The sequence below is a fragment of the Pongo abelii genome, chromosome 3 (genome assembly GCF_028885655.2).
Source record: "Pongo abelii isolate AG06213 chromosome 3, NHGRI_mPonAbe1-v2.0_pri, whole genome shotgun sequence".
NCBI lineage: Eukaryota > Metazoa > Chordata > Mammalia > Primates > Hominidae > Pongo > Pongo abelii.
Genome location: NC_071988.2, coordinates 13,965,894 through 13,993,483, shown reverse-complemented (window position 1 = coordinate 13,993,483; position 27,590 = coordinate 13,965,894). Strand labels below are relative to the sequence as shown.

Here is a 27,590-nt window from a genome sequence, read left to right as displayed (position 1 = left end):
ACTCGTCTCCCACGCCCCCGCAGCCCACGGTGGCCACTGCCCTCCCAACCCGCCGGGGGCTGGGGTTCCGAGTCCTGTCACGGTTGTCCGCCCTCTCAGTCCCACTCTCACTTGGGCGAGTGCCCCCGTCGCGGCTTCTCTCGGGGCTAAGGTCGGGTCCCCGGCCGCCCTGCCGCCACCTCCGTCCCCCGCCCGCGGTCTCCTGGTCCCGCGGCGCAGCCAGGCCGCCGCCCGCCGTACCTGGTGGTGGTTATAGGAGTTCCTCTGCTGCAGGAAGGCGGCGGCCGCCGCCTGGTGCTGCTGCTGGAGCTGCGGGCTCACGGGCGATCTCCGGCTCTGCGGCTGCTGCGGCGCCGCGGGCGGCGGGGGCTGCTGTTGAGGTAAATTCATGGCGGGCGGCGGCGGAGGGGGCACAGCGGTCGCCGAGAAGGGGCCGCCGAAGCCGCCGCCGCCGCCGCCGCCGCTCGTCGGCACGCTGAGCCCAGTGCAGCCGTGCGGCGACACGGGCGAGAAGCTCGGGAAGAAGGCCGGGTTCATGGACGACGGCAGCCCGGGGTAGAAGCCGTTCTCTGAGTCGGGGCTGGGCGGCGGCATGGCGCTGAGCGAGCCGCCGCTGCCGCCGCCCGGGGTGGTGGCAGACGAGCCGGGCGGCTGCGGCTGCGGCTGGGGCGGCTGCTGAGGTGGCGGCGGCTGCTGCTGCGGCTGGGTCGGCGGCGGCTGCTGGGGCTGGGGTGGCGGCGACGCGGTCTGCACCGACCAGGGGGTGCCGAAGCCGGGCAGCGGCGGCGGCGACGCGGAGCCGCCTCCCCCTCCGCCTCCTGGGGGCCCCCCGCCCCCGCCGCCGCCGCCGCCGCCGCCGCCGCCGCCCGGGTGTGGAAGGTCCGGGCTCTGCAGGCTGCTGAAGGCGCCCGCGCCAAGCGCACCTCCGGGCAGGAGGTTACTGGGACTGTTGAGCAGAGGGTGGTTGGGGGACTCCATGGAGCCCGGCGCGGGGTTCACCGGCGTCGAGGAGGCCAAGCCCGCATTGGGGGACTCGGCGGCGCTGCCCTCGCCCGCGGCTGGGGTCTTGCGAGGGCTGCCCGCGCCTCCGTGGCGGCGCCGCGGGGCTGCGGGCGGCGAGGGAGGGAGCTGCGGGAGCGGGGGCAGGTCGGCCGGACGCTGCCGCGGGGCTAAGTCCTGAGGCGAGAGGTGCTGCGGGTGCGGGAGGCTGAACTGCTGCGGCGGCTGTTGCTGCTGGCGCTGAGCGAGCTGCGCCGGCTGGAGGAGCGGGCCGGCTGGCGGCGGCGGCGGCGGGCTGAACCGACCGGGGCAGTGGAGCGGCGGAGGCGGCGGCGGCTTCGAGTCCGGAGGGTGGGGAAGGTGGGGAGGGCTGAACTCTTTCCTCTTCTGGCTGCTCAGCTGCTGCTGCTGCCGCTTACTGAAGTCCTGCGGGGAGGAGGTGCGGCAGCAGCAGCAGGAGGAGGCGGAGGAGGAGGAGGGGTGGTGCAGACTCGGTTTGAAGTCCTGGGAGGGGAGGAGGTGGGTCACACCCGCGATCGTGCCGCCGCCGGGGTGGTGGTTGGGGAGTTTCTCCGTGGCCGCCGCCCCCGAAAGCGGCCGCGCCGGCTGCTGTGTCAGCCCCAGCAGCAGCTCATCCTGCATGGTCTGCTGATGCGCCAGGAACGGGGAGGAAGAGGAAGCGGCGGCGGCCGGGCTGCCGGCGCCGCCGCCGAGGGGGATGGAGAAGGGGGAGGCGGCCTCTAAGAAGCCGGTGACAGGCAACGGTGGTGGCGACAGCGGGCCGAAGGGCGTGGCGGAGGGCAGCGGGTTGACGGACCCCACGGCGTAAGGACCGTACGCCTCGCCGCTGGACAGGGGCCCGGGACTGCTACTTCGGAGCGGGGCGGTCTGCAGCACCCCAAACCCGAAATCCCTCATTTATCAAGCCGCCGGCAGCGGGAGGAGACGCTCCTCGTCCCCTGCCCCACCTAGGAAGCCGCCGGCGCTGGGGTTGCGCGGCCGTGTGGAAGGAGGGGGAGTCAGTGAGAGAGGGACACCGTGACTGAGCCAGGGGGCACCGACTTCGGCCCCACCACCCCTCGCGGCGATCGCCGCCGCCGCCGCCTCCCGAGACCGGCTCGGGCGCCGCCGTCGCAGTCGCTGTAGCCGCCCTGGCCGCTTAAGAACCCCGGAACGTGCGTCAGCGCCACCTCACAATCGCGCCGCCCCCCGCGGTGCGTCCCGGCACGCGCGGGCGCGAGGCCACCGCGCCCCCGCCGCCCCTCCCCGCCCCTCATTAATATGCAGACGCAGCCGAGGGCGCGCTCGCGCTCCCGGGAGGGCGGGAGCGAGCGGCGTGTCTCTTTGGGTCTCTCCGCTCCCGGGGAAATGGACAGGCCGGTTGAGGTGGGGGTCGGCTGGCAAACAGTGGTCGGGAGCACTGGGCGGGCGCGCGCACGAGGGCAAGCACGCGCGGGAGGGAGGGACGGTTCCTGGGCAACGGCCCCTCCCTGGCGCGGGATCCGCGCAGAGCCTGCCCGGGTCGCACGCGTCTCCGCCCCTCGCGGTGCCTCCTCCTTCCTGTCACCTCGGTTCCGCCCTGGGTGGGGAGAAGCACTGCTGCACCACTCGGGCTTCCCAGAGCGGGGCTGGCCCGCGGGGGAAACTGAGGCCCGGGACCCCGACCGGCGCCTGCACTGTACGAGCCCGCGTAGAAATAGTTGCCCGAGGGGCCCCCAGCGCAACGCGGGAGCCCGGCCCAGCCCGGGGGATCCTGTGGTGAACTGGCGTCTGGGCTCTGCCGGCTTGAAGTCCACTGAGCGCCTCGGCCCGCACCTCTAGACCCCGAGTCCCCGATCTAGGGCTTCCTTGTCGCCCTAGGAAGCTCCCTGTAAGCTTGTTTCTGTTTTTAGGCGCTGGTAGGTGTGCTGTCACGGACATCTTATAGCTGCCTAGGGTGTTTCTGTAGGGTAAACATGAAGCCTCGGCTATATTCCAGGCATTTTCACTTGGGTAAGAAGGAACAAAGTCCCCAGAACAAACACGCTCCGCGTGGTTATTTACACACTCGGATGCGTGGAACGGGTTCCACGGCGAGCTCCCATGGTAACCCTGGGCCAGCTCCGCTTCATAAAAGCGTTTCGTGTGCCATCATCAGGGCTGCAGCGTGGGACTCCTCCCCACCACATTCATTCCGGCGTCCCCGCCCCTTCCCCCCAGGGAGACTCTAATTTATTCCTAAGCTTTATGAATTTTCAAGGGAGAAATAGTTCTTACATCAGGGAAAAAAGGAGGTTCTGACTCAGCAGCAGACTTGTTGAGACTTGAAAAATGAAAGGGAGAGAGCTTTCCATGGTAGAGCTCTTTAGAAGCATTAGAGAGAAGCATTAGAGGAGGAACTAATCCTGTGTGTTTCGTTTTGTATAGAAACATTTTACATAAAGTATTTGAAGGTCTAGATAAAGAATAACAGAGTGATCCGTACTACATGATGAGATAAACTTCATGTTCCTGTTTTTTAATTTTAACTGTTTTGCTTGATGCTTAGAGAAATGAAACTATTAAATGAATCCTAGAATATAGACTCAAACCCCCAAAGCAATAGAAGGTGGATTCAGACTTTACTTGATTTTGGTTTACAAGTGAACTAAGATTAAATATTTAATTTTATAAATTAGCATACTCTTACTGATGTAGGCAGAGTGTACATTTTTATAAGTCCTCATTCTCTATTTGAATTCTACTTCTGTTCAGTGTCTCATTTATATAAATCGAAATAAACATGGTAGAAAGAGCAACATTGCCCCAGGGAACTATATTTCATGTATAATGTTTATCTCTGCTGTCCTGTCCAATGAACCAAGTTTTATGTTGCCTTTACAATAAGGAAAAAGTACTTTTTAAAAAACTCAAATGGTTCAGAATTTGGTCAGGTGAATAGAAAATTGGTTCAACTTATTAATCTCAAGATCATTTTTAACAATCAGGCAAAATGTAGAAGTGGAGAAGTATTTTTATTCTAAATTACAATGTCTAGAGAATAACCTGAGCTCAGAATTTAAAATATAAATGGTTATTTTCACAGTACATATTGACATCTTAAATATTCATTTCTTAAAAGGTATTGTGCAGAAAAAAAAAACTACTTCTGCAACTGAGGAATGTAAAGTCTTAACAACGGATGAATTTTTTCCAAGTACAGTTGTATTTGATTGGAATTATTTGCAGATCCAACAACAAATCTTGAAATAGGGGGAAAACACAGGCATAAACCTTAGCTCAATTATCCATTAACACCGCAGTTAGTAAAGAGGAGAGAGCACATACTTTTAAAAGCTAACTGGTGCCTTTCTGGGCTAGAGTTTTGAACAAAAACAAGATTTCTTAGTGCTCTGGTACTAGTTTTGTCTTAAGAGGATTTAGAGCTCTATGAAATGGGGAACAGCCATCAAGTTTGTTATTACATAATAATGTCAAACTTCATATTAAGTACACCAAATTCCAAATCCTGCCAGGGCCTCTACTCACTACTTTTGTGAGGGCCCCATTTTTTTGGAGCAGAAAGTTACTTTCTAACATCTTCTAAGCTGGTGATCTTGCCCTTATTGAAAATACTCAAATGAAAAGGTTTCCTAGAGTGGAGAGTGGAGTGGGGTAGGGAGATGGAGCAGCAAGTGGTGGGGAGGGACTATGGTCCTCTAGCAGTTTCCATGCCAAGATCTTATGAGTCCATTTAATGATTTTTTTTTTGGTTTTTTACATGAAAATATTTTGACTCATGATCATTAACTAGGGCCTTGACTTTGTATTTGACAGTCCTAATTCATTTACTCCCACTGTCCTGGGCAAGTGTTTTTAAAAATATTTTTGCTACAACCCAATATATGTGCAAGTACACACTCATGCAACTGAAATAAAGCTGCTATTAAGCAATTCTTTTAATAATGCAACAAACTCCCTTTTATAATTCTATTTTCATTTTAAAATCATGTTTGATCTCAAATTACAAAGTTGGATTTAACACCCTCTATCAGATTATGAGCTGAAAAACCATTGTCCTAGGAGACTATTTCAAACATTCTGCTCAATCTGAAAACCTCTTGTCACATCTCTCCTACATGCATCTGCTAGCATATAGCATTCTCAGCTGCTGAGCTACATGCTTATTTCTCTGAGAAAAGAGAAGCAACCACAGGAGAACTTCCACAGTCTCCCTGCATCTGCCCCTGCACACCTTGCCTTCCCTCTCGATACAATGGATGGCCCGTCTGTCCACACTCCTGTCTAAGGCCAGCCTCTCCACTGGCGGAGCAGATCCTACCTCTAACCTACTCGAGACATGGGCTCCAACAGTTTTCTCTCTCTCTCCTTCATCATGACCTCTTTCCTCTCCAGGAAACACTTCCATGTGCACAAAAACTTGCTTTACTAGTTCTCACCTTTGAAAAATAAAGCCAAAACCTTTTGACCTTATATTCTCCCTCCTTTACCTACTGCCTTCTTTTTCTGCTTTTACATTGCCTGAACACCCTGCCCATTTGACTGAGTGTCTCATAGATACCTCAAACTAAACATGTCAAAAATTAAACTCCCTGCCTCACTGGTCCCAATCCCTGTGGCGCTCCATTGTTCTAGTTCCCATGTGGCACTCCATTGTTCTGGTTGCTCAGGCCAAAAACTCTGGAGTCATTCTTCACTTCCGTCCTTCTTGCATCATATCCAAGCCATCGGAACGTGTTGCTTGTCCTACCTTTAAATTACTGGCATAACCTAGAGATACCATGGGTTTGGTTCCAGATTACCACAATAAAGCAAATATCCCAATAAAGCAAGTCACACCAATTTTTTGGTTTCCCAGTGCATGTAAAAGTTATGTTTACAGTATATTATAGTCTGAACATAACTTCTCAATTACAGTCTAAACATAACTCGTAATTATGTTTAAATAAGTGCACAATAGCATTATTCTGAAAAATATGCACACATCAATTTAAAAAATACTGCTAAAAAGTGCTAATGATCATCTGAGCCTTCAGCAAGTTATAATCTTTTTGTCAGTGGAGGGTCTTGTCTCGACATTCATGGCTGCTGACTAATCAGCATGGTGGTGGCTGAAGGCGGAGGTGGTTGTGGCAATTTCTTAAGACAAAGACAGAGTTTGTCACATAGATTGAATCTCCCTATCATGAAAGATTTCTCTGTAGCATGCAATGCTGTTTGATAGCATTTTGTCCACAGAACTTCTTTCAAAATTCGTCAGTCCTCTCAAAACCTGCTAATGCTTTGTCATCTAAATTTATGTAATATTCTAAATCTTTTTTTGTCATTTCAACAGTGTTCATAGCATCCTCACCAGGAGCAGATTCCATCTGAAGAAACCACTTTCTTTGCTTATCCATGAGCAGCAACTCCTTCTCTATTCAAGTTTTGTTGTAATATTGCAGCAATTCAGTCACATCCTCAGGCTCCACTTCTAATTCTAGTTCTCTTGCTATTTTTACCACGTCTGCAGTAACTTCCTTCACTGAAGTCTTGAACCCCTCGAAGTCGTCCAAGAGGGTTGGAATCAGCTTCTTCCAAACTCCAGTTAATGTTGATGCTTTGACCTCCCATTAGTCACAGATATTCTGAATGGCAGCTAGAATGGTGAATCCCTTCCAGAAGGTTTTCAATTTACTTTGCCCTTATCCATCAGAGAAATCACTACGGCAGCTATAGCTTTATGAAATTTATTTCTAAAATAATACTTGAGGCCGTCCTGGTGACAACTTAGTGATTTTAAATTTTAAAATGAAAATAGAATTATAAAAAGGAGTTAGTTGCATTATTAAAAGAATTGCTTAATAGCAGCTTTATTTCAAAACAATCCCAGCACTTTGGGATGCCAAGGCAGGCAGGTCACTTGAGGTCAGGAGTTTGAGACCAGCCTTGCCAATATGGTGAAAACCGTTCAGTTCTAAAAATACAAAAATTAGCTGGGCGTGGTGGCACATGCCTGTAATCTCAGCTAATCGGGAGGCTGAGATAGGAGAATCGCTTGAACCTGGGAGGCGGAGGTTGCAGGGAGCTGAGATAGTGCCACTGCACTCCAGTCTTATAGCCAGAGCCAGACTTTGTCTCAAAAATAATAATAATAATACTTGAAACTCATAATTACTCCTGAATCCATGGGCTGCAGAATGGATGTTGGGTTAGCAGGCATGAGAACAACAATTATCTTCTTGTACATCTCCATCAGAGCTCTTGGGCCACCAGGTACATAGTCAATGAGCAGTAATATTTTGAAAGGAATCTTCTTTTCTAAGCAGTAGATCTCAACAGTGGACTTAAAATGTTCAGTAAACTATGCTCTTTCCAAGTTTTGTGGTTCCATTTACCAAGCACAGGCAGAGTAGACTTAGCATAATTCTTAAGGGCCCTAGGATTTTGAGAATGATTAATGAGCATTGGCTTCAAGTTAAGGTCACCAGCTACATTAGTCCTTAAGAAAAGAATCTGTCTTTTGAAGCTTGAAGCTAGGCATTGACTTCTCCAGCTATGAAAGTCCCAGATGATATCTTCTTCCAATAGAAGGCTGTTTTTTCTACAGTGAAAACTTATTATTTAGTGTAGCCACCTTCATCAATTATCTTAGCTAGATTTCTAGATAACTTGCTGTAGCTTCTCCGTAAGCACTTTCTGCTTTACCTTGCACTTTTATGTTACGAAGATGGCTTCTTTCCTTAAACACGAACCCACCTCTGCTAGCTTCAAACTTTTTTCTTCTGCAGCTTCGTCACCTCTCTCAGCCTTCATAGAATTGAAGAGAGTTAGGGCCTTGCTCTGGAATAGGCTTCAGCTTAAGGGAATGTTGTGGCTGGTTTAATTTTCTCTATCCAGACCATTCACACTTTTTCTATATCCGCAATAAAGCTGTTTCACTTTCTTATCACTCATGTGTTCACTGGAATAGCACTTTTAATTTCCTTCAAGAAATTTTCCTTTGCATTCAGAACTTGGCTAACTACTTGGTGCAAGAGGCCTAGCTTTCAACCTATTTCAGCTTTCCACATACCTTCCTCACTAAACCTAATTATTTCTAGCTTTTCATTTAAAGTGAGAGACATGTGCCTCTTCCTTTCACTTGAATACTTAGAGGTCATTAGAGTGTTATTAATTGGCCTAATTTCAATATTGTTGTGTCTCAGGGAATAGGGAGGCCCAAAGCCTTTATTGATTAAATTATTGTCTTATATGGTTGTGGTTTGTGGTGTCCCAAAACAATTACACTAGTAACATTAAATATTATGATCACAGATCCCCAAAATAGATATAATAATAATGACAAAGCTTTAAATAACGCAAGAATTACCAAAATGTAACACAGAGATACAAATTGAGCCATGCTGTTGGGAAAATTGTGCTGATAGACTTACTTGATGCAGGGTTGCCGCAAACCTTCAATTTGTAAAAAACACATTATCTGAGAAGCACAATATAGCAGAGCACAATAAAGCAAGGAGTGCCTATATATCCAGAATCCAAGCACTTCACCCCATTCTCACCACAAGCAGCCTGGGCCACGCTACATCATTTCTCTCACCTACTAACTTGTATCCCAGCTTCTGATCTTGCCCCCTCCAGTCTATTCCCAACATAGCAGCCAGGATGATAGTTTTGAAATGGAAGACAGATCATGTCAACTCCTCTGACTAAATACTTACATTTTCTCAGAATAGAAGTCAAAACATTTTAATAACCAAAAGGTTCTTCAGAGTCGCTCCTGCCACCACTAACCCCTCTGAAAGCTTCCCTACAGTGGAATGCTTATTTCTCTAACAGCCCAGGCCAATTCAGCCTTAGGGCCTTTGCCCTCGCAATTCCCACACCTGGAATACTTGTCTCCTAAGTAGCAACAGGGCTCACTTAATCATGTTTTTATCATTTTTTTTTTCATGTCTCTCTCACTTAGGTCTCTGCTAAAAGTCATTTTTCAGTGATGTCTTCCCTGACCACTATTTTAAAATAACAACCCTCCTTTCCCGGCCTTCTTATTCCTCATAAGGTGTTTGTTTTTCCATCTGACCCACTATGTACTTGAACTGTTTATCTGTCCTCTCTCTCAGGTCACAAGCCCATAAGGAAAGGTCCATGCCTGTTTTGTTCACTGTTGTATCCTCAGCACTTACAACAATGCCTTGCACATAGTAGGCTTTCAAGAGTTGGGAAATGCATGCACTGAATAAAGGGATCGTTGAATTAATAAATAGCAATTTTAGGAAATGATAGCTAAAAGAATACAATAGTAATACAAGGGTCTGTTTATAAATGGTTAATTTGTTTTCAGGAGCTATCCAAACACCATGCAGATGCTCCTAGGATTCTTAAACAAGCCAAAAATAATTTCAGGCATTGTCAGATGTGGGATAAGTGCATGAAGACAGGTAAGTCATCCCAGGACTGTAACGCTGGGGAATAGATAACCCTGGAGTACAAGGGGGAAGACTTCTGTCTCAGGAGCCTAGAGTTGGGACTCCAGGCTCCAGGAACACGGGTTCATTGCAGGAGCTTGAACAAAGACAGGAGTCAAGACCCCAGCTCATAGAAACGGAACCAGTTCAGGAGGCAGTGCAGTTAAGGTCAACTGGATGCCTTACCTCCATGCTGCTGGTTTCTTTCTGTGGCGGAGCCCATGCCCATAAATGTAATTAACCCCACAGAATGGGAAAGCTTTGAGTCTTTAGATGGGAGCTAATTAGTTCTGGTTTGGAGTTGGAAAAGGAGAAAGTAGAAATTAAGATTCATTCTGACCTTGTCCAACTTCAAGGTGCTTTATTGATGTGGCACTCAAGAGTAGTACCATCCTCAATTACTTCTAGTTCTCCTACTTTTCTAAACCTTCCTTCATAATTTCCTCCTTCACTTTTTCCTTACATATTCTTTACGTGTGAGAGTTCCTTAGGCTTATGTTTCTTGTCCTTTTCTATATTTCTACCTACTTTTTCTAGATGAATTTATTATCATGTTTTCAAAGCTCATCTAAATGCTAATGTCTTCCAAATCCATCTCTTTAGCCTCATGGTGAAAATCATGTTTCCACCTGCCTGTTTAACAGTTTGACCTGGGTGTCCTTCAGCCACATCAATTCAATGTGTCTATACCTGCGTTCAACATCTTCCCCAAAATCTGCTTCTCCTATTTTGCTTCTTGTCTTGGCTGACGTCATCATCACACAACCAGTTTCTCAAGGTGAAACATGAGTCATCCTCTTCCTTCATCTCTCTCACCCTGCAAAAACAATAGTCAACCATGCTCTGTCAATTATACTGCAGAAATGTTGCTCGAATGTCATTCCTTCATGTATCTCCGCATTCCCCTTGCCTTTCACGTACCTGGAACACAAGTGCCCAATAAGTATTTGTTGATTAGTAATTGCCCAATGAACACTGTAAGAAGAAAAGATGAAGAAAAGGAGAAAACAACGTAAGGAAAGGAAGGAGGGAGATGGAAGGAAGGAAAGAGGCAGATGTTTCCAAAGCATGCTTTACAAAGACATGAGCCATTTTGTGGATAACTGTAGCATTGTTACCTTATGTTTACTAGAGAAAAAATAAAATGAATAACCATAATAACAATGATAAGTTATTTTCCTTCCCAGTATTTTTTCCTTGACAATACCAAACTAAAAGTTTCATTCTGGTTATTACGATCTCCATTCTGGTTATTATGCCATACAAAGATGAACTCATTGACAAAGAAAAATGTCAAGAATCTTCCCCTGATGACAAAGTATAGCCCGGAAACATAACAGAAGGTCTGTGTTACCCTTTGTGGCACGGGGATTTATCATCCCACTCCAATACCCCCACCTAGGAGAGAACCTGTCAGCCTCTCCAGTAATTTCTGCCACGATGCTCACTGGGCCCTTACGTAGACTGACTTGCTTCTCTATTGCTACTTATCTTGTATCTTTAAGGCCATGCTAACTCGATTGAATTACAAGTCTTTGTAGGCAGTTGCTATGCCTTATATGTTCTTTAATTTTCCTAGTTCTTATTGATTGATTTATGTATTCAGAAACTCTTTGTTGAGTGCCTGCTCTGTACCAGACACTGTGCAAGGCACTATGGGTATAACTGTGAAAAGAACAGAAAACATATCCATTATTCTGTGCATCCTCACAGAGGCTGTAAATAAATACTGTTGACATTAGTTATGATAATTCCCAACCCTAATTGTCTGGGCAGAGTCATAAACAGTGAGATTGTAGGCTGAAACTGACCTACTAAATTGGAATCCTACTTGATGCAAAATGACCTTGCCAGGCTGGTCATCGGTGGAGCCTTGTGATCTATACAGAATATTGAGGTAAGGCAAATCTAGCAAGAAGGCAGAAAAAATTACACACTGAAGCTCATCTCAGTCCTGGCTTGAAATGGGATTTCTGTTATTACCTTTTCTTGTCACAGTATACTTTGTGAGTAGATAAAGCAAATAATATTTTTGTTTTATTGTTGGAAAACCAAAGCCCAGAGGTAAAGTCGTTTGCTTGAGATGGTTTGCATAGACTGAGATTAATGCTCCCATCTCCTCATTTGTCAGTCTCTTGCTTCATTAGTTGGCCCTCAGGCTAGTGCTAGAAGCAAAGACAAAGAGTGGGCCACTGCTCAGCAAGTACCTGAGCAAAACAGAGTCACAGGGACACACGCTTAAGAATGGTGCTTGGGTATATACATTCTGAGGACTTGAAACCAATATGTCGAAGTGATGTCTGCACTCCTGTGTTCACTGTAGCATTAGTCGCAGTAGCGAAGACACGGAAACAACCTAAGTGTTCACCAACAGATGAATGGATAAAGCAAATGTAGCATATATACACAGTGGAATACTATTCAGCCTTAACAAAGAAGGAAATCTGGCTAACTGCAACAACATGGATGAACCTGGAGGATATTATATAAGTGAAATAAGCCAGGCACGGAAAAGTAAAAACTAAATGTTCTCACTTATATGTGGAATCTAACACAATCAAACTCATGGAAGCTGGGAATAGAATGGTGGTTATCGAGGCCAGGGGCTGGGAGAACAGGGAATGTTGGTCAAAGGGTAGAAAGTTGCAGTTAGATTTAAAATGATAAGTATTTAAGCTGATAGATATGTTAACTAGCTTGATTCAATCATTCAACTCTGTATACTTATAACATCACTGTGTATCCAATAATAATATACAATTATAATGTCAAAAAATAAAACTTTTTTTTTTTTAAAGCAACAGTCCATGCTTCTACTAAAAGTTAAGGAGTGGAAGGGATAATCCTTCAAGTCTTCACAGTGACACCTAGCTACATGAATGAAAATTGGTAGTAGAGACCTCAGAGAAAAAGCATCTTCTTTTCAAAATAACATATCCCACAGAAAATCAGAGATATTCCTCACATATGCTTACTCATTTTTCTCCTATAGTAAGAATGAGGTCTGGCAGTATATATTGGATATATTGTATTTTTCCACATTGTGGAAAGTTAACCGCTTCAATTGATAAATTATTCTAGGCAGAGAAAAGTGATGCATCTTGACTACATATTAAATATGTAGACTTTAAGTAGATGCAGCGCATTGCATCTATCAAATTTGACCTTAATATGTTTAGAATCTTAGAAGATTCAACATTTTAAATGTTTGTTTTCAAAGCTGTAAATGTTCAGTTAACAAGAAATATCATGAAGCGTATATGGTAGCAGGCATTATCACCAGCCTTCGTACAAGAATTGATTAAATGTAAAGACAAGAGAGGAAAAACATTCAGAGGGAAGAGGGATATTTGATTTTAGTCTTAGTTAGTGCTTCATTGTCAGTGCTAGCAATTCACTTTTTCTGTCTCCTTTTTTTCATGGGACTTGAGAAAGGACTGTAGGACTTTATGGCATCTCACATCCAAAATTCATTTATAGTGTAAAGCCATTGTACTAACATTGGAGGACGTAATTCATAACGATAAGAAAAAACATAGACCTCAATTTCAATAGCAAAAAAAATAGACAAACTGGTACAAAGAATAAGAAACTCTAAGATTTTCATAAGGACATGAATCGTGTATATGAAAATACCATTGTTTGTAGGACCACAGTTGATGCATATTCATCCCATATTAAGAGATAGGGAGGAGTGATATGATGGACACACCAGGGCTACGGAGTCAGAGACATGGCTTTTAGTCCGACTTCCTCTGTAACTATGTAACTTTGGCAGTTAAACTTTGGGAACCTCAGTATTCTCATCTGTGGAGGTAAAGACAAATATTACCTGTGAAGCAGGGGCTGTGATGATGATAATTAGCAATGTTTTAAGTAGAGAGTCTTCTACAGTGTTTGACACAAAATAGATGTTTAAACAAACAGAAAAAAATATCTTAGCTGTCATCTGCTATGCAGCGCAAGGCAAAGAGTAGATGAGAAAGCCAGCTTGAACACAGTAGTAGTCCTGGAGAATGGATAACCAAAGCAAAAACAAAGCAAAACAGTTACCAGACAACATGGAGGCTGGTAATGGCAGTGAAATCCTTGATTGTTAGCAGTGGAAGGAGAGATCCAAATAAAAAATGAGGAAACAAAAAAGCTAAATTCCTCTTGGATCTGGAAAATATAAAAAATTTCTGAAACTTAAACATATTCAATGACTATTTTATACCTCTAAGAAGACCAGAGACCAGTTATGCAATTAGGGCAAATTCTGACTTTAAGGATATTACTGAATCCCACTACCAGTTCTGACACCTATGGGGTAGGTTGTGTTTACCTGGGCATGTTAACCATTCTTATTCTCTGTTTTCTCCTCTGATAAATAACATAGAGAAATATGTATGAAAACACCGAATGCTGTTAGAGCACTGATCTTCAAACTAGGATATGTCTAGACCATTGTGGTCCAATAGAAATACAACACAAGCCATAAATGTGAGCTATATATGTAATGGGAACTTTTCTAGTAGCCACATTTTATTTTTTACAGACGGTGTGGCTCAGTTGCCCAAGCTAGAGTGCAGTGGTGTGATCATAGCTCATTGCAGCCTCCCACCTCAGCTTCCCAAGTAGCTAGGACTACAGACGTACACTGCAGTGCATAACTAATTTTTTAAAAAATGTTTTTGTAGAGATGAGGTCTGGCTGTGTTGCCCAGGCTGGTCTCCAACTCCTGTACTCAAGCTAGCTTCCTGCTTTGGCCTCCCAAACTGCTGGAATTACAGGTGTGCACTAGCCACATTTTAAAAATTAAAAAGGTACAAGTGAAATTAACTTGAGTAATGTATTTTATTTAAATCAATATATGCAAATTATTATTATTTCACCATGCAATTGATACAAAAATTATCACCACTTTACTGCTTTTTCTCCATCTATTAAGATGATTGTAGTTTTATGGTTTATTGTATTAATATAGTATATTAAATTGGTTGATTTTCATATTTTAAGCCAACCTTGTATTCCTGGGATACATTTCATTTGGTTATGGTATATAATCCTTTTTATATGTTACTGTATTTGGATTGCAAGCAATTTGTTGAGAATATTGGCATGTATGTTTACGGGGGTTATCAGCTTGTGGTGTTTTTTCCTTGTGATGTTTTCATCTGTTTTTGGTATTAGAGTAACTAATACTGGTGTCATAGAATGAGTTGGGAAGTATTCTTGTAATTTTTTTGTTAAGAGTGTGTGAAGTATTGATATTAATTCTTCTTTAAGTTTGTGGTAGAACTGATGAGTAAGGCCATTTGGGCCTAGACTTTCCTTGTGGAAAGTTTAAAAATTGTTAATTCAATTTGCGTTTGTTATAAGTCTATTCAGACTTTTCATTTCTTCTTATTTTAGTATGAGTTGTTGGTGTTTGGGAGTTTGTTTATTTCATCTAGGCTTTCTAATTTGTTGATATACAATTGTTAATGGCATTCTCTTTTTTAAAAAGTTATTATTTACTTATTTTTTTAAAATTAATTTGTTGCTGGGCTGGTCTCGAATTCCTGGCTTCAAGTGATCCTCCTGCCTTGGCCTCCCAAAGTGCTGGAATTACAGATGTGAGCCACTGCATCCTGTCTATATTGTTCTCTTGTAATCCTTTTTGTTTCTATGAGGTTGGTGCTGAGGTCCCTTTTTTTATTCCTGATTTTAATATTTTGATTCCTCTTTTCTTGTTCAGCCTAAGTGTTCATTAGTTTCATTGATTTTTTAAATAAGTAACTTTTGATTTCATTGATGTTTGCTATTTATTACCTATTTCATTTATTTGTGCTTTAATATTTATAATGTTATTTATTCTGCTTGCTTTGGTTTTAGTTTATTCTTCTTTGGTAGTTTTGAAAGATAGAAGTTTAGATTATTAATTTGAGATCTTCCTTCTTTTCATAATAAGCAATACAGCTACAATTTCTCTCTGATTACTGCGTAAGCTGCACCTAATAAGTTTTGGTATGTTGTATTTTTGGTCTCATTAATCTCAAATAATTTTCTAATTTGCCTTGTACGTTTTAAAACCATTTGTTATTTAAAGTTTTTAGATTACTTTTTACATATTTGTGTTTTCCAAACGTATTTGTTATTGTGACTTTTAAATGTATTCCATGATAGTCAAAGAACACCCTTTGTGTGATGTAACAGTCTTTAAATTTATTGAGGTTTTTTTTTTTATGGCCTCTTAACATACGCTTTATCATGGAGAATTTTCACTGTACACTTGAGAAGAATGTATGCTCTGCTATTTTTAGAGTTTTCTATAGATATATTACATCTAGTTAGTTTATAGTGTTGTTCAAGTCTTCAGCCATTATTGGAAGCAGGTTATTGATGTTTCCAATTATTATTGTTAAATGTCTATTTCTCCTTTCAACTTATGTATTTTAATTCATGTTTTAGGAGGTTCTGTTGTTAGGTGCATTTGTGTTTTTATTGTTTGTCTTCCTGATGAATTGACCCTTTTATCATTATGTCTTTTTTTGACTCTAGTAACAAATCTTGTCTTAAAGCCCATTTTGTCTGATACTAGTATAGCCACTCCAGTTCTCTTTTGGATACTGTTTGTATGGTATACAATTTTCTATCTTTTCACTTTGGACTTACTTATATCTTTGAATCTAGTGTGTCTATTGTAGATGACATATGATTGAATTGTGTTTGCTTCATTCTGCATTCTCTGTCTTTTGACTGGAGAGAGATACGCATTTTTATTAGAGGAATGATATAGTCATTATTTGATAAATTGTACATTCATTGCTTTATTAAAAATTAGCTGATAAGAATGATCATATTAATTTATATTCCTCTTATAATTGATGAGATGCATTACTTGTATTAGATCTATATTAAGTTTGACGTCCTTTCATAATCTGTCTTATAGGATTCATTTCGTAACTTATTTCTCAATGTTCTGTGGGTTTTGTTGTTTTTTGTTTTTGAGATGGAGTCTTGCTCTGTTGCCCAGGCTGGAGGGCAGTGGTGTGATCTTGGCTCACTGCAACCTCCGCCTCCTGAGTTCAAGAAATTCTCCTGCCTCAGCATCCTGCATAGCTGGGATTACAGGCGCCCAACACCATGCCCAGCTAATTTTTGTATTTTTAATAGAGACAAGATTTTGCCATGTTGGTCAGGCTGGTCTCGAACTCCTGACCTCAAGTGATATGCCTGCCTCGGCCTCCCAAAGTGTTGGAATTACAGGCATGAGCCATCGCACCCAGCCTCAATGTTTTAATAATATTTTTTGCAATGCAAATTAACACATTTGTTTGAATTGAAAAATAAAGGCAGGATTTTTCTGGAGGGAAAGTACAATTTGGCTTACTGGTTTGCCAATATATGTAGTACACATGTTCCATAAATTGAGCTAAATGTGAAGGGCCACAGTTGTGATTTTTTATAAATGTATAAAATTCAAGGGCAAAGTATAATGCAAATGTGAGTTCAAAGAGAAAAAAATCTAAAATTTTTAAATTAAAACATCTTTCTCATTAAAAAAAGATAGTCATAGGTATCAGATTGTTATGATATTCAGATTTCATTAAATACATTAAAAATAATAGTAATTTAAAGTGACAAAATAAAATATATACTGAAATTGCATCCTTTGCAACAATTATTTCAACTTATAATATTTTTAGAGGACTTAAAATGTATGTATAAGACATTTAAAAGTGTTCAAATAATGCAAGCTATGTTTTGGAAAATATTCAGTTTCTTTAGGTAATTCTTAAGGGAAAAAGTTTGAAGAATAGATTAAAACACTCCAAACTCATAGTCTCTAGTTGCCTTAGTTACTACTATATTCCTAGTACCAATCACAGCCCCGTGACTGAATGAGTGAATTAATGTGTTAAGTGCCCTGAATGGTATTGCAAATTACATACTTGCTGCCTAAAGAAAGGACAACCCAGGAGGCTGATGTTTTCCTACCTAGGTTAGGAAAGTAGGTTAGGTACTGCCTAAAGAAAGGACAACCCAGGAGGCTGATGTTTTCCTACCTAGGTTAGAAAAGTAGTTAGGTTAGTTAGTAGGTACAGAGCTGGGTCTGGATGCAAATAGGGAAAGGAAAGGGATACCTACAATCCTGTCTCTCTTCCAGACAGCCCTGGATGGCTACGTTTACCTTTGGCAGACCCTAGATAATGAGAGTAAGATTAGGACCTAGACTTAAGAGAGCTCAACAAAGTGTTAAGATCCATACACAGCAATTACCTTGAATTCTACACACTTTCCTGGAGCATCTACTTCTTGCCTGGCACTCTGCAAGGCACTGGGCATGGAAAGGTGAAGACAACAAGGTACATGGGCAATATACTTAAAGAAAGAGTTCTGATGAAGCAGGATAAATGCTGTAAGAGGACCATATCATGTTATAAGTTCAAGTACTGGAAAGTGCAGTTATTTGACCATTTTGGCCTACCAAAAACTGGTAACTCATTTGGTTCAACCTACATGTTATATGCAAATCCATGTGAAAGAACAGCAAGTCTTGAGGAATTTATTAAGCAGGGCAAATCATGTGCAGTTGGTGGCATTTGAGCTGTACATTGAAGGATAAGGGAGAAGATGAGTGGATGGATAGGTGGCAGGTGGGGCATTTGAGAGAGCATAACCAATAAGAGCAAAAGTGGAGAGTAATGGAAGGTGCAGATGCCATCTGGAAAAGGACACTGAGTGTTCTTTGTGTTGAGATCTGGGAAGTGAGGATAAGAGCAGAAAGGAGCCTCAGACGTATGTTAAGAGTGCTGCAGGCCCAAGATGACACTGTTCCGCAAGCAAAGGCGAGCTACTAAAACTTTTCTTAGAGGGAGTGTTGTTAACAGATAGAAATTTTTAGAACCCCCCCCAGGTGGCTGAATGGGGAATAGGTTGCAGATAAGGTGATTGAAACTGGAGGCACTGAGATACTTAGGAGGTGGCTGCAATAGTTAAGGTGAATATAGTAGATGTGTACAGGAGTTGAGGAGTGGGCATGTTTCTCTGATGTAATTGTCATAGTTTGGCCAATTATTAGGTTTGATGGGTTAGTTGAAAGAGGTACAGGTTCAGGAGTGGTGGGAAAGAGTAAGCTAAGTGGAGATATCAGAGAGTAAGAGTAGGGTTTTTGTCTATGGATCTTGGTTTTTGTTGGTGTGCAGTTGATAGCTGAGGCCATGAAAGTGTATGGGATTATCAGGCAAACTTACCTAGGGAAAGCGGGGAAACAGAATAAGGGCAAAAGGGCAGAGGAGGCAGTTGGGGATGAATCTGTACCTTGTAGTTTGCCTCATTTTATCTCTGTCACAGCACTTGTTTACCTGAGTGTCCACTCTTCACAAGTTTGTGAGATCTCCAAAGATGAGTAGGAGCTACATCTTATCCGTTCTTTGGAATCCTCAAAGCTCCACTATACTCAAAAGGTAGCCACTTAAAGAAGTACTCACTGGATCATACCCTTATTTTCTAGGTTTTAGGCATTGTTCTAAGTGCCACATAGGTGCCATTCCATTTCACACTTCATAATAGCTTTATAAATTGATGCTATTATTAGCCCCATTTTACAGATAAGGAAACTGAAGCATGAACTCATTCAAGGACACAATCAATGAGTAAGAGCCTGGATTTAAACTCAGTCTAAAACCAGAGGTCGCTGAGTACTAAAGCCTATGCTATGGAATGAGTGGGATCAGAGTGACTTCTGTTTAGTACTTTGCAGCTTAGAATTGTTTCATAAGCAATTCCAGTATCCTCAAAGTAACTTTGTAAGATGGAGTGAGGGGGTAATACTATTATCTACGTTTGATTTGTGAGTAAATGAAAGCTAAAGTCAAGTATATTCATGAAGACACACAGTAAGTGGCAAAATCACCACTGTCTTCCGAATTACATTCCTGTGTTCTGTTCACTCCATCTTGTTTCCTGTGAATCCAGTTGTCTGCCCTATTGCTCAACAAGATAAAATGTCTGGGCTGGTGGCTGGAGGCAGGAGGAAGAATCTGGAGAGAGAGAGACTGTGGAAAAGGCATAGAAAGAACATATTTCTTTAAGGGACTTAGGAACTTCATTCTGGTAAGACTACAAGATATCAAACTTACTTGTGAATTCTAACATTGTCTCTTTTATTAATAATCAAGAATGTTTGAAATTTAGGTACAAACTGTGTATAGAAATGATTGCTTTGTTGGTTGTAAATGTAAACAGAGATAATTTACTAACTTGTTATTTCTTCATCCTTGCTGAGGACATACCGCAACTTTTCCTTAGGCATAACATCGGGGGCCCTATACTGTCTAAAGGCTTCAGTCTCTTTGGAGCCTTCTGTAGTTCATTTACTGAGGAGGATAAGATTTACCCTCTTCATTGGAGAATGGAAACAAGAATGATGGATTCTCAACTTCTATAAGGCATTTGTTTACCTAATCCTGTACCACACATAGATTTTTTTTTTTTTTGATGGCTAGTGTCTTAGCTAGGATCAACTCACAAAATATTTCAAAGGAACTGAAAATGAGATTGATAATAAGCTTTATACTTGTGTTCAGCTCATTTTAGTTCAGAAAAAAATGTTCCCGTACATCTGACAGATACTGCCTTATTTGAAGTTTGAAATCTTAGGCAAGGTTGTCCTACCATTTCTCTGCCATTACACAAGATTGGTTATCTTGCCAAGTTTCACTATTGCTAATATAGACTCTGAAGCAACAAATATTACAAAGGATTTATAGAAGAGAAATCTCCTGTTTTGTAAGTTAAATATAGACTTGTTTTTTCATATGAATAGTGAAAGTATATTCTCTCTATGGCCAATATGTTTAGGCCCTTAACTTATAAAATAAGCAATGTTATAGAAATTAAAACAGAGATACCTACCTTGTTCTTGTTTAGGGAAGGATGGAAGGAAGGAATAAAATTCAGTAATTCTTTCTTCTAATAGTCACATTTATAATATTAACTATTAACAATTTATAATATAAACTATTAACATTTATGTAGTTCTCTCCATGTGCAAGGCATTATTCTGAACATTCTGTACCGTTTTCAAATCTGTGATAAATATTACTATTGTCTTCATTTCAAAGGCGAGTGAACTCAGGCACAGAGGTGTTAGGCAGCTTGCCTGAAACCACAGAGCTAATAGTAGAAACAGTATCCCAGAGTTCCTGCTCTTAATTTACTGTGCTGAAATTGTTGTGGATCTCATGATTTTTGTCTCCACTAAACTGGAGAAGACTTTCAAGAGGTGGTGGCAGTTTAGAAGATCTTTGTTTTTTGTGAGGATATGTGGTGTTTGGTTTTCTTATTTTTTGGTTTGTTTGTTTGTTTGTTTGTTTTTGAGACAGGGTCTTCCTCTGTCACCCGGGATGGAGTGCAGTGCTGTAATCTCAGCTCACAGCAACCTCTGCCTTCCAGGCTCAAGTGATCCTGTTGCCTCAGCCTCCTGAGTGAAGATCTTTGAAAGATGGGAGTTAATTTATAAGAATGGAAATCTAGAGAATTTCAGTGTTTGAAAGTAAACTTCTGATTCTTACTGAAGTCCAGAACAGTGCTTCTCCATGAAGCAGAGATGTGATGCTGCATTAACTTTATGAGAAGCTGATTGCTGAGTTGTCAGCATGGTTTTTCTGTTGATCTTATTGAAATCAGGGGCCACAGATTTTCATTTATACATTCATGCTCATTGTTAGTGTCCTTCCTCTAGGTCATACACTCTACAAATGGATGTTGTTTCTTCTTTTTTCCTTCCCTCCCTCCCTTCCATTCTCTAAGTCAATGAAATCAGTTAAATGAGCCTGTGTGCCAGGGGCTGATGAGTAAATAAATAAATAAATGAATAAGACAAGTGCTCTGGCCTTTAAGGAGGCTCAATGATTTTTTTTTTTTTTTTTTTTTTTTTTTTGAGACAGAGTCTTGCTCTGTCGCCCAGGCTAGAGTGCAGTGGCGCCATCTGGGCTCACTGCAAGCTCCACCTCCCAGGTTCACGCCATTCTCCTGCCTCAGCCTCCCAAGTAGCTGGGACTACAGGCACCTGCCACCACACCCAGCTAATTTTCTGTATTTTTTAGTAGAGACAGGGTTTCACCCTGTTAGCCAGGGTGGTCTGTATCTCCTGACTTTGTGATCCGCCCGCCTCGGCCTCCCAAAGTGCTGGGATTACAGGCATGAGCCACCGCGCCTGGCCTCAATGATGGTTTTAAATGGCCCTCTGTTCATGGTTTAAGCAGGTAAAAAAGAGGAAATTGTTACTTCAACCTGAGGCATTGGGGAAAGGCTTCAGTGGAAAAGCTTAGTACTTGAGTTGAATCTTAAAAGATGTGTAGGTTGGGGGTGAGATGGTCAGAGGGAAATAGGAAGAATATTCTAGAAAGAGGTATCGGCAAGAATATCCAAGCCTTGGAGGAGACAAATAGTAAGATATGTTATGGAAAGGGAAGAGGGTGTTGCCTAGATGGAGCAAAGGGGTGAGGTGAGGCCGTTTGAGCAAGGCTGGAGAAGTAAGGGAAATCAAGCCAGTCAAGACAGGGATTCATCACTGAAAATCCACTTCCAGGACCTGCACCCAACACAGGACCTGTATATGGTTACGTAATTTGAACATTCCCAGCAGTTTGTCGTCTAGTATCTGAGATTCAGGGCTTCAGGGATGCTGGATACTTTTATTAACATATTCTGTGGTGTTTTGTGTAGGTCCTGGCAAGATTAACATTATTGTTTTCTATGATGACAAATAATACGAAATGAGGATCAGTTTGATCTTTCATATAAGGTCTAGAGAATGTTTCTTCACGGTTACCCCAGACCTTTGGTATAGCATCTGTTTTTCAGTTCTAATGCAAAAGTGTGTTACTGAGATTGAATATTAATGACTAGTAATATTCATTCCAAATACCTATTTTCGTCAAATTTCTTTTTTTTAACTTTTAAGTTCAGGAGTACATGTACATGTTTGTTACATAGGTTAACTCGTGTCATGGGGGTTTGTTGTACAGATTATTTCAGAGGTGTGAAGCCTAGTACCTATTAGTTATTTTTCCTGATCTTCTCCCTCCTCCCACCCTCCACTCTCCAGTAGGTCCAGGAGTCTGTTGTTCCCCTCTATGTGTCCATGTGTTCTCATCATTTAGCTCCCACCTGTAAGTGAGGATATGTGGCATTTGGTTTCCTCTGACTGCGTTAGTTTGCTAAAGATAATGGCCTCTAGTTCCATCCATGTTCCTGCAAAGGACATGATCTCATTTTTTATGGCTGCATAGTATTTCATGGTGTATATGTACCACATGTTCTTTAGTCTACCATTGATGGGCAGTTAGGTTGATTCCATGTCTTTGTTGTTGTGAATAGTGCTGCAGTGAACATACACGTGCATGTGCCTTTATGATAGAACGACTTACATTCTTTTGGGTATATACCCAGTAATGGGATTTCTGGGTCTAATGGTAGTTCTGTTTTTAGCTCTTTGAGGAATTGCCATACTGCTTTCCACAATGGTTGAACCTAATTTACATTTCCAGCGACAGTTCCATCAAATTTCCCAAAACATAAATATGTAATACTTGTGATATGCCAATGTTATATGCATTTTACTAACAATGCAATGAGAGATAGGCATCTTCATTATCCCTAGTTGATAAATGAGGAAACATTAGTTGAGTAACTTGCCCAAAGTTACAAGCTAGTGAATGTGGGAGGTGGTAATTGTGCGCAGGCAACTTACTCCAGAGATCTTAGGCCTGATTATCATTTATCTACTCTTCCAATTTATATATTTTTTTCAAACTAAATCACTGGACAGATTTTTAAATTCTTTTCACCACTTGTTTAATAGACATGACACTGTATTATATTAATATAATTCATATATACAAACATTACATGCCCATATGTGATACGTGATATTTATTATAGATCAGTAGTTCTCAACCCTGGATATACATTGAAATCATAAAGTGAGGGAGGTTTTTTTTGTTTGTTTGTTTATTTTTGTTTTTGTTTTGTTTTGTTTTGAGACAAGGTCTCATTCTGTTGCCCAGGCTGGAGTGCAGTGGCACGAACAAGGCTCATTGCAGCCTCGATCTCCTGGGCTCAAGCAATCCTCCTGCCTCAGCCTCCTAAGTAGCTGGGACTTTAGGTGCACTCCACCATGCCTGGCTAATTTTTAAAATTTTTTGTACAGACAAGGCCTCATCATGTTGCCCAGGCTGGTCTTGACTTTTGGGCTCAAGCAGTCCTCCTACCTTGACCTCCCAAAATGCTGTGATTATAGGTGTGAGCCACTGAACCTGGCCCATGTGATGAATTTTTTAAAAAATTGTTATTGGCTTAAGCCCCACGTCCAGAGATTCAGATGTAATTGCTTTAGGTGAAGCCTGGACATAAGTATTTTAAAAACTCCCCATGTGATTCTAATATTCATCTGGGGTTGAGAACCACTGTACAGACCAATCATTTATGGTTTACTTCAGGCACTGTACTATATATTTTACACACATTATTGTCATTTCACGTGACAACATGATTAGATAGGGTATAATTATTGGTGTTTTACAGATGTGGGAATTGAGGAACCAAGGGGTTATATATAATTTGCCCAAGTTCACATACCTAGTAAATTGCAGAGACAATGTATGAGGTAAAACCACATTTTCTTCGTTGTAACTACCATACATAAAAATTAATCTGTGTCATAAATTAATTTATCAGCATTCTGGAATATATTTATTTGTATATACATGCTAAAACTCTTAAAATCTCAATAATTTAACCAATTTTCCATTCTGTCTGTTAAAAATACCTTTGAAACTAAATTATATATCTATTTCTATTATATACAATACAATATATATTTTTGTATTATGTAATATATTGTTATCTATGCCATGTATTTCTAATATTAACCTTTTCATTTCATCTTTTGTACTTCTGCATATCAATATGTACAACATTCTAAATAAGCTTTCAAATACATGAGTAACTTTTAACACCTACTGGTTGTTAATATTTCTATTGAGAAGAAAATAATATAAAAGCCATTTATCCTTAGTGAAAAAAACTTAGGTTACACTGTGTGAAGAATGTCCTAACCACAAGCAGCATCCAACAGCTAATATTGTTTTTGAGCACATGTTTGCTACTATGCCAAATAGAGTGTCGGCTACTTTCTATGTATTATTTCATTTAATATATTCAATGCATTACCTCACCTCATCTCTATATTTAAAACTTCCACGTTTGCATATCTAGCTCAGGACTCCCTTCTGAAGTATGAATTGCTTATTCAACTACCTACTTGATGTCTTCTCTCAGATGTTTGAGAGGTACCTCAGATATAACGTGTGCAAAATGAAGCTCTCAGTTTTCCTCCATTTTTTTTGTTTCCTCAGTCTTTTCCATCTCAGTAAATGGTTCACCGTCTACCCAGTGGCTTCATGCCGGAGAGCTAGGACACATATTACATTTGTCTTCCTTACCTTCCAAAATGATCTTGTCGGTTTTATCTCCAAAGTGTATCTCAAATCCATCCATTTCTTTCTATTGCCACCACCACCACTATAGTCCCATCCATCAATATCTCTTGACAGAACCTTACTATAACCTCCTAACTTGTTCCCTTGTTTCCACTCCTGTTCTCTTATAATTCATTCTTTACCCAGTAGCCAGTGTTGCATCCAGTTCATCATTTATTTTTTTAAAGTCATCCAGTGGTTTCCTTGGCCTAGCCTACAAGGCCCCGTATCTTCTACCATCAACTCAACCCCTCATGCACCATGCTCAACTATCCTGGTCGTTCAGTCTTCAAACACTCCACACTTTGTTCTGACTTAGTTCTGACTTAGAGTTTCTGTGCTTGCTGCTGCCTCGGCCCAGCTGACTCTTCTCCAGCCAGCATGGCTGGCTCCTCATCTTTCAAATTTCATCTAAGATGTATTTCCTCCTAGAAACCTTCATGGGCTGTCCTCTCTAAAGTGTCCTCCTTCTCAGGCCATCTTTTATTTCCTCAGAAGCATTGCTCACCAATATGTAAGATTTAATACATTTATTAATTTTATTGTCTATTTCATTTGAACATGAGATCCATGATACACTCAGATATGCCCTGTTTGACTTATCCCTAGTTAGTTACTTAGCATGTAGCACAAAATATGCTCACAATAGAAGATATTTTAGTTCTATGTTAAATGAATATAAATGTCATGAATCTTTAATATGCAATAAAAACATAATAATCTTTCCCTGAGATTTTAAGAGAAAAAAGCTAGACTAATGGTTCCCAAACTCCATTTTATGTAGTAATAAAATAAGAGGGAAAAAAAGCAAGAGCGAAAATTATGTTGTGAAGATTCTGCTATTGTTGTTAAGTATGTCTAGTTATAAACAAGAAAATCGCCACACTTTGTATGTCTGCCATCGTTGTACCAGACAGAATGGTGGAGAGCTAAAAGCATTCTAGGCCAAAGATTGCATCTATAAAGGCACAAAAATTGAGATAGTATGGTGGCTTGGAGTAAAATCAGTAAGTATAGTTTGAAGAAAGTGACCAATAACAAGTTTGAAGAAGTTGACGGGTTTAGGTGATGGAGAGTTTAATATACATGCGAAAGCATTTGGACTTAACTCTGTAGGGAGTGTGAAGCTCTATAGCATAAAACAGCCTTCAGTGGGAAAATGATGTGGTCCAATTTGTATTAAAAAATTATTTTGTGGCCAATATGGCAAATGGTTTGGAGGGAGATGAGATACAAATCAGAGAATCCAGTCAGAAGGCTGTCGGAATAACCCAAGAGCGAGATGGCAGGTCAGGCTTGAAATGAGGAGATGACATTGAGGATGAAGGTGAAGAAACTGGTCTTTACTATTAGCAAAATAGCAAAAATTCTTGTAATGATTCCCATGACATTCCCATTGAACACTGGTTCCAGTTCTGGCTTATATCTTCTACCTATGAGATTTCAAATGAATTTCCATGTTGCGTATCAGTTGGCTTCATATCTTCCTTTTTTTTTTTTTTTGCAAATATATCTTAAAGAAAACCATTACACTATAGAGCATTCATTATGAGGATTAAAAGAAGAAATGGATGTGAAAGCACTTTTAAAGTACTAGACAAATGGAAGCTATTTTTATTACCAGTAAGTCAATTTAGTTTACAAAGAGAAAAATCACTTTCTAGCATATAAGCTCTGGTAAGCAAACTCCCTAGGCAAAATGAATCATTCTTATAACCATAGCACTTTTTTGTACTTCTATCATAACACCTCCATTAATTATAAATTGTTTATGCATTTTTTTCATAGTGTATAAATCTTTTGGAGGCAGAGACAGAGGAGTCTTACGAATCATGCACCCTTGTTTGTGGTAGACAGTAAGTGGTCAGCAAATGTTAATTGCATGCATGAGTGAATGATTAGTTCACAGGAAAGGATAAAGCCAGGTAGCAGGGAGCTGGTACAGACATCAGAGATTAAATAAATAATAGGGCAAACATGTTAAAGTGAGAAGATTTAGTGTTATTAATGATCATATATTCCATTTTAGTCTACAAGATATGTATAGTGTATGTAGTGTATATACTGGTATATATATATGTATATATATATGGTGCATATATATGTATATATATATGGTGTATATATATGTGTATATATATATGGTGTATACATATATGTATATATATATGGTGTGTATATATATATCTTGTAGACTGTACTACAAGACTGAATGCCAAAATACTCTATCAGCTTGTTGTATGTAAAGTTATTTTGTAATACTAATAATTAAAAATCCTTTTGTAGTATTGTATTTGTTTATCCATTCATTCAGCAAATCTGTTTCCAATGCCTGTTAAGTACAAAGCACTGTGTGGACATGTTCCTATTCTCAAGACGTTTGCTATACAGTAGGAAGGAGAGGAGGGCCTGCTCTCTGCCAAACACTGTCCTAGGAGTTTTGCACACTCCATTGAGTATTCTCTATATTTTTAACAGCCCTGAGAGGTAAGCATTATTACACGCATATTACAAATAAGAAACATCAACACATGGACACAGGGAGGGGAACATCACACACCGGGGCCTGTTGTGGGGTTGGGGGCTAAGGGAGGGATAGCATTAGGAGAAATACCTAAGGTAGATGACAGGTTGATGAGTGAAGCAAACC

The 27,590-nt window shown here is 41.3% G+C and overlaps 1 protein-coding gene and 2 long non-coding RNA genes across 12 annotated transcripts in view; 2 read left to right on the top strand and 1 right to left on the bottom strand.

Annotated features, from left to right (window-relative positions):
• Positions 1–5,387, bottom strand: part of CPEB2 (cytoplasmic polyadenylation element binding protein 2) — a 71,462-nt gene extending 66,075 nt beyond the window's left edge. For all 8 annotated transcript variants that reach the window (XM_054553712.2, XM_054553713.2, XM_024246158.3 and 5 more), the window contains exon 1: positions 241–5,387. In XM_054553712.2, the coding sequence (XP_054409687.1) occupies positions 241–1,917 (1,677 nt within the window). In that variant the 5' untranslated portion in view covers positions 1,918–5,387. The remainder of the gene's footprint in view (positions 1–240) is intronic.
• LOC112133082 (uncharacterized) overlaps positions 98–27,590 on the top strand; it is a 297,570-nt gene continuing 270,077 nt past the window's right edge. The window contains exon 1 of one of the 2 annotated variants that reach the window (XR_008524357.2): positions 98–380. This is a non-coding gene — a long non-coding RNA (uncharacterized LOC112133082). The remainder of the gene's footprint in view (positions 381–27,590) is intronic. The other variant, XR_002914749.3, reaches the window with a different exon arrangement.
• LOC134761259 (uncharacterized) lies at positions 2,124–21,252 on the top strand. Of its 2 annotated transcripts, XR_010139607.1 has the most exons (5): positions 2,124–2,385; positions 9,305–9,401; positions 10,032–14,200; positions 19,371–19,508; positions 20,780–21,252. It is a non-coding gene; the product is annotated as an uncharacterized LOC134761259 (long non-coding RNA). The 2 variants fall into 2 exon arrangements; XR_010139606.1 differs by lacking the exon at positions 2,124–2,385 and having other exon boundaries at positions 5,386–14,200.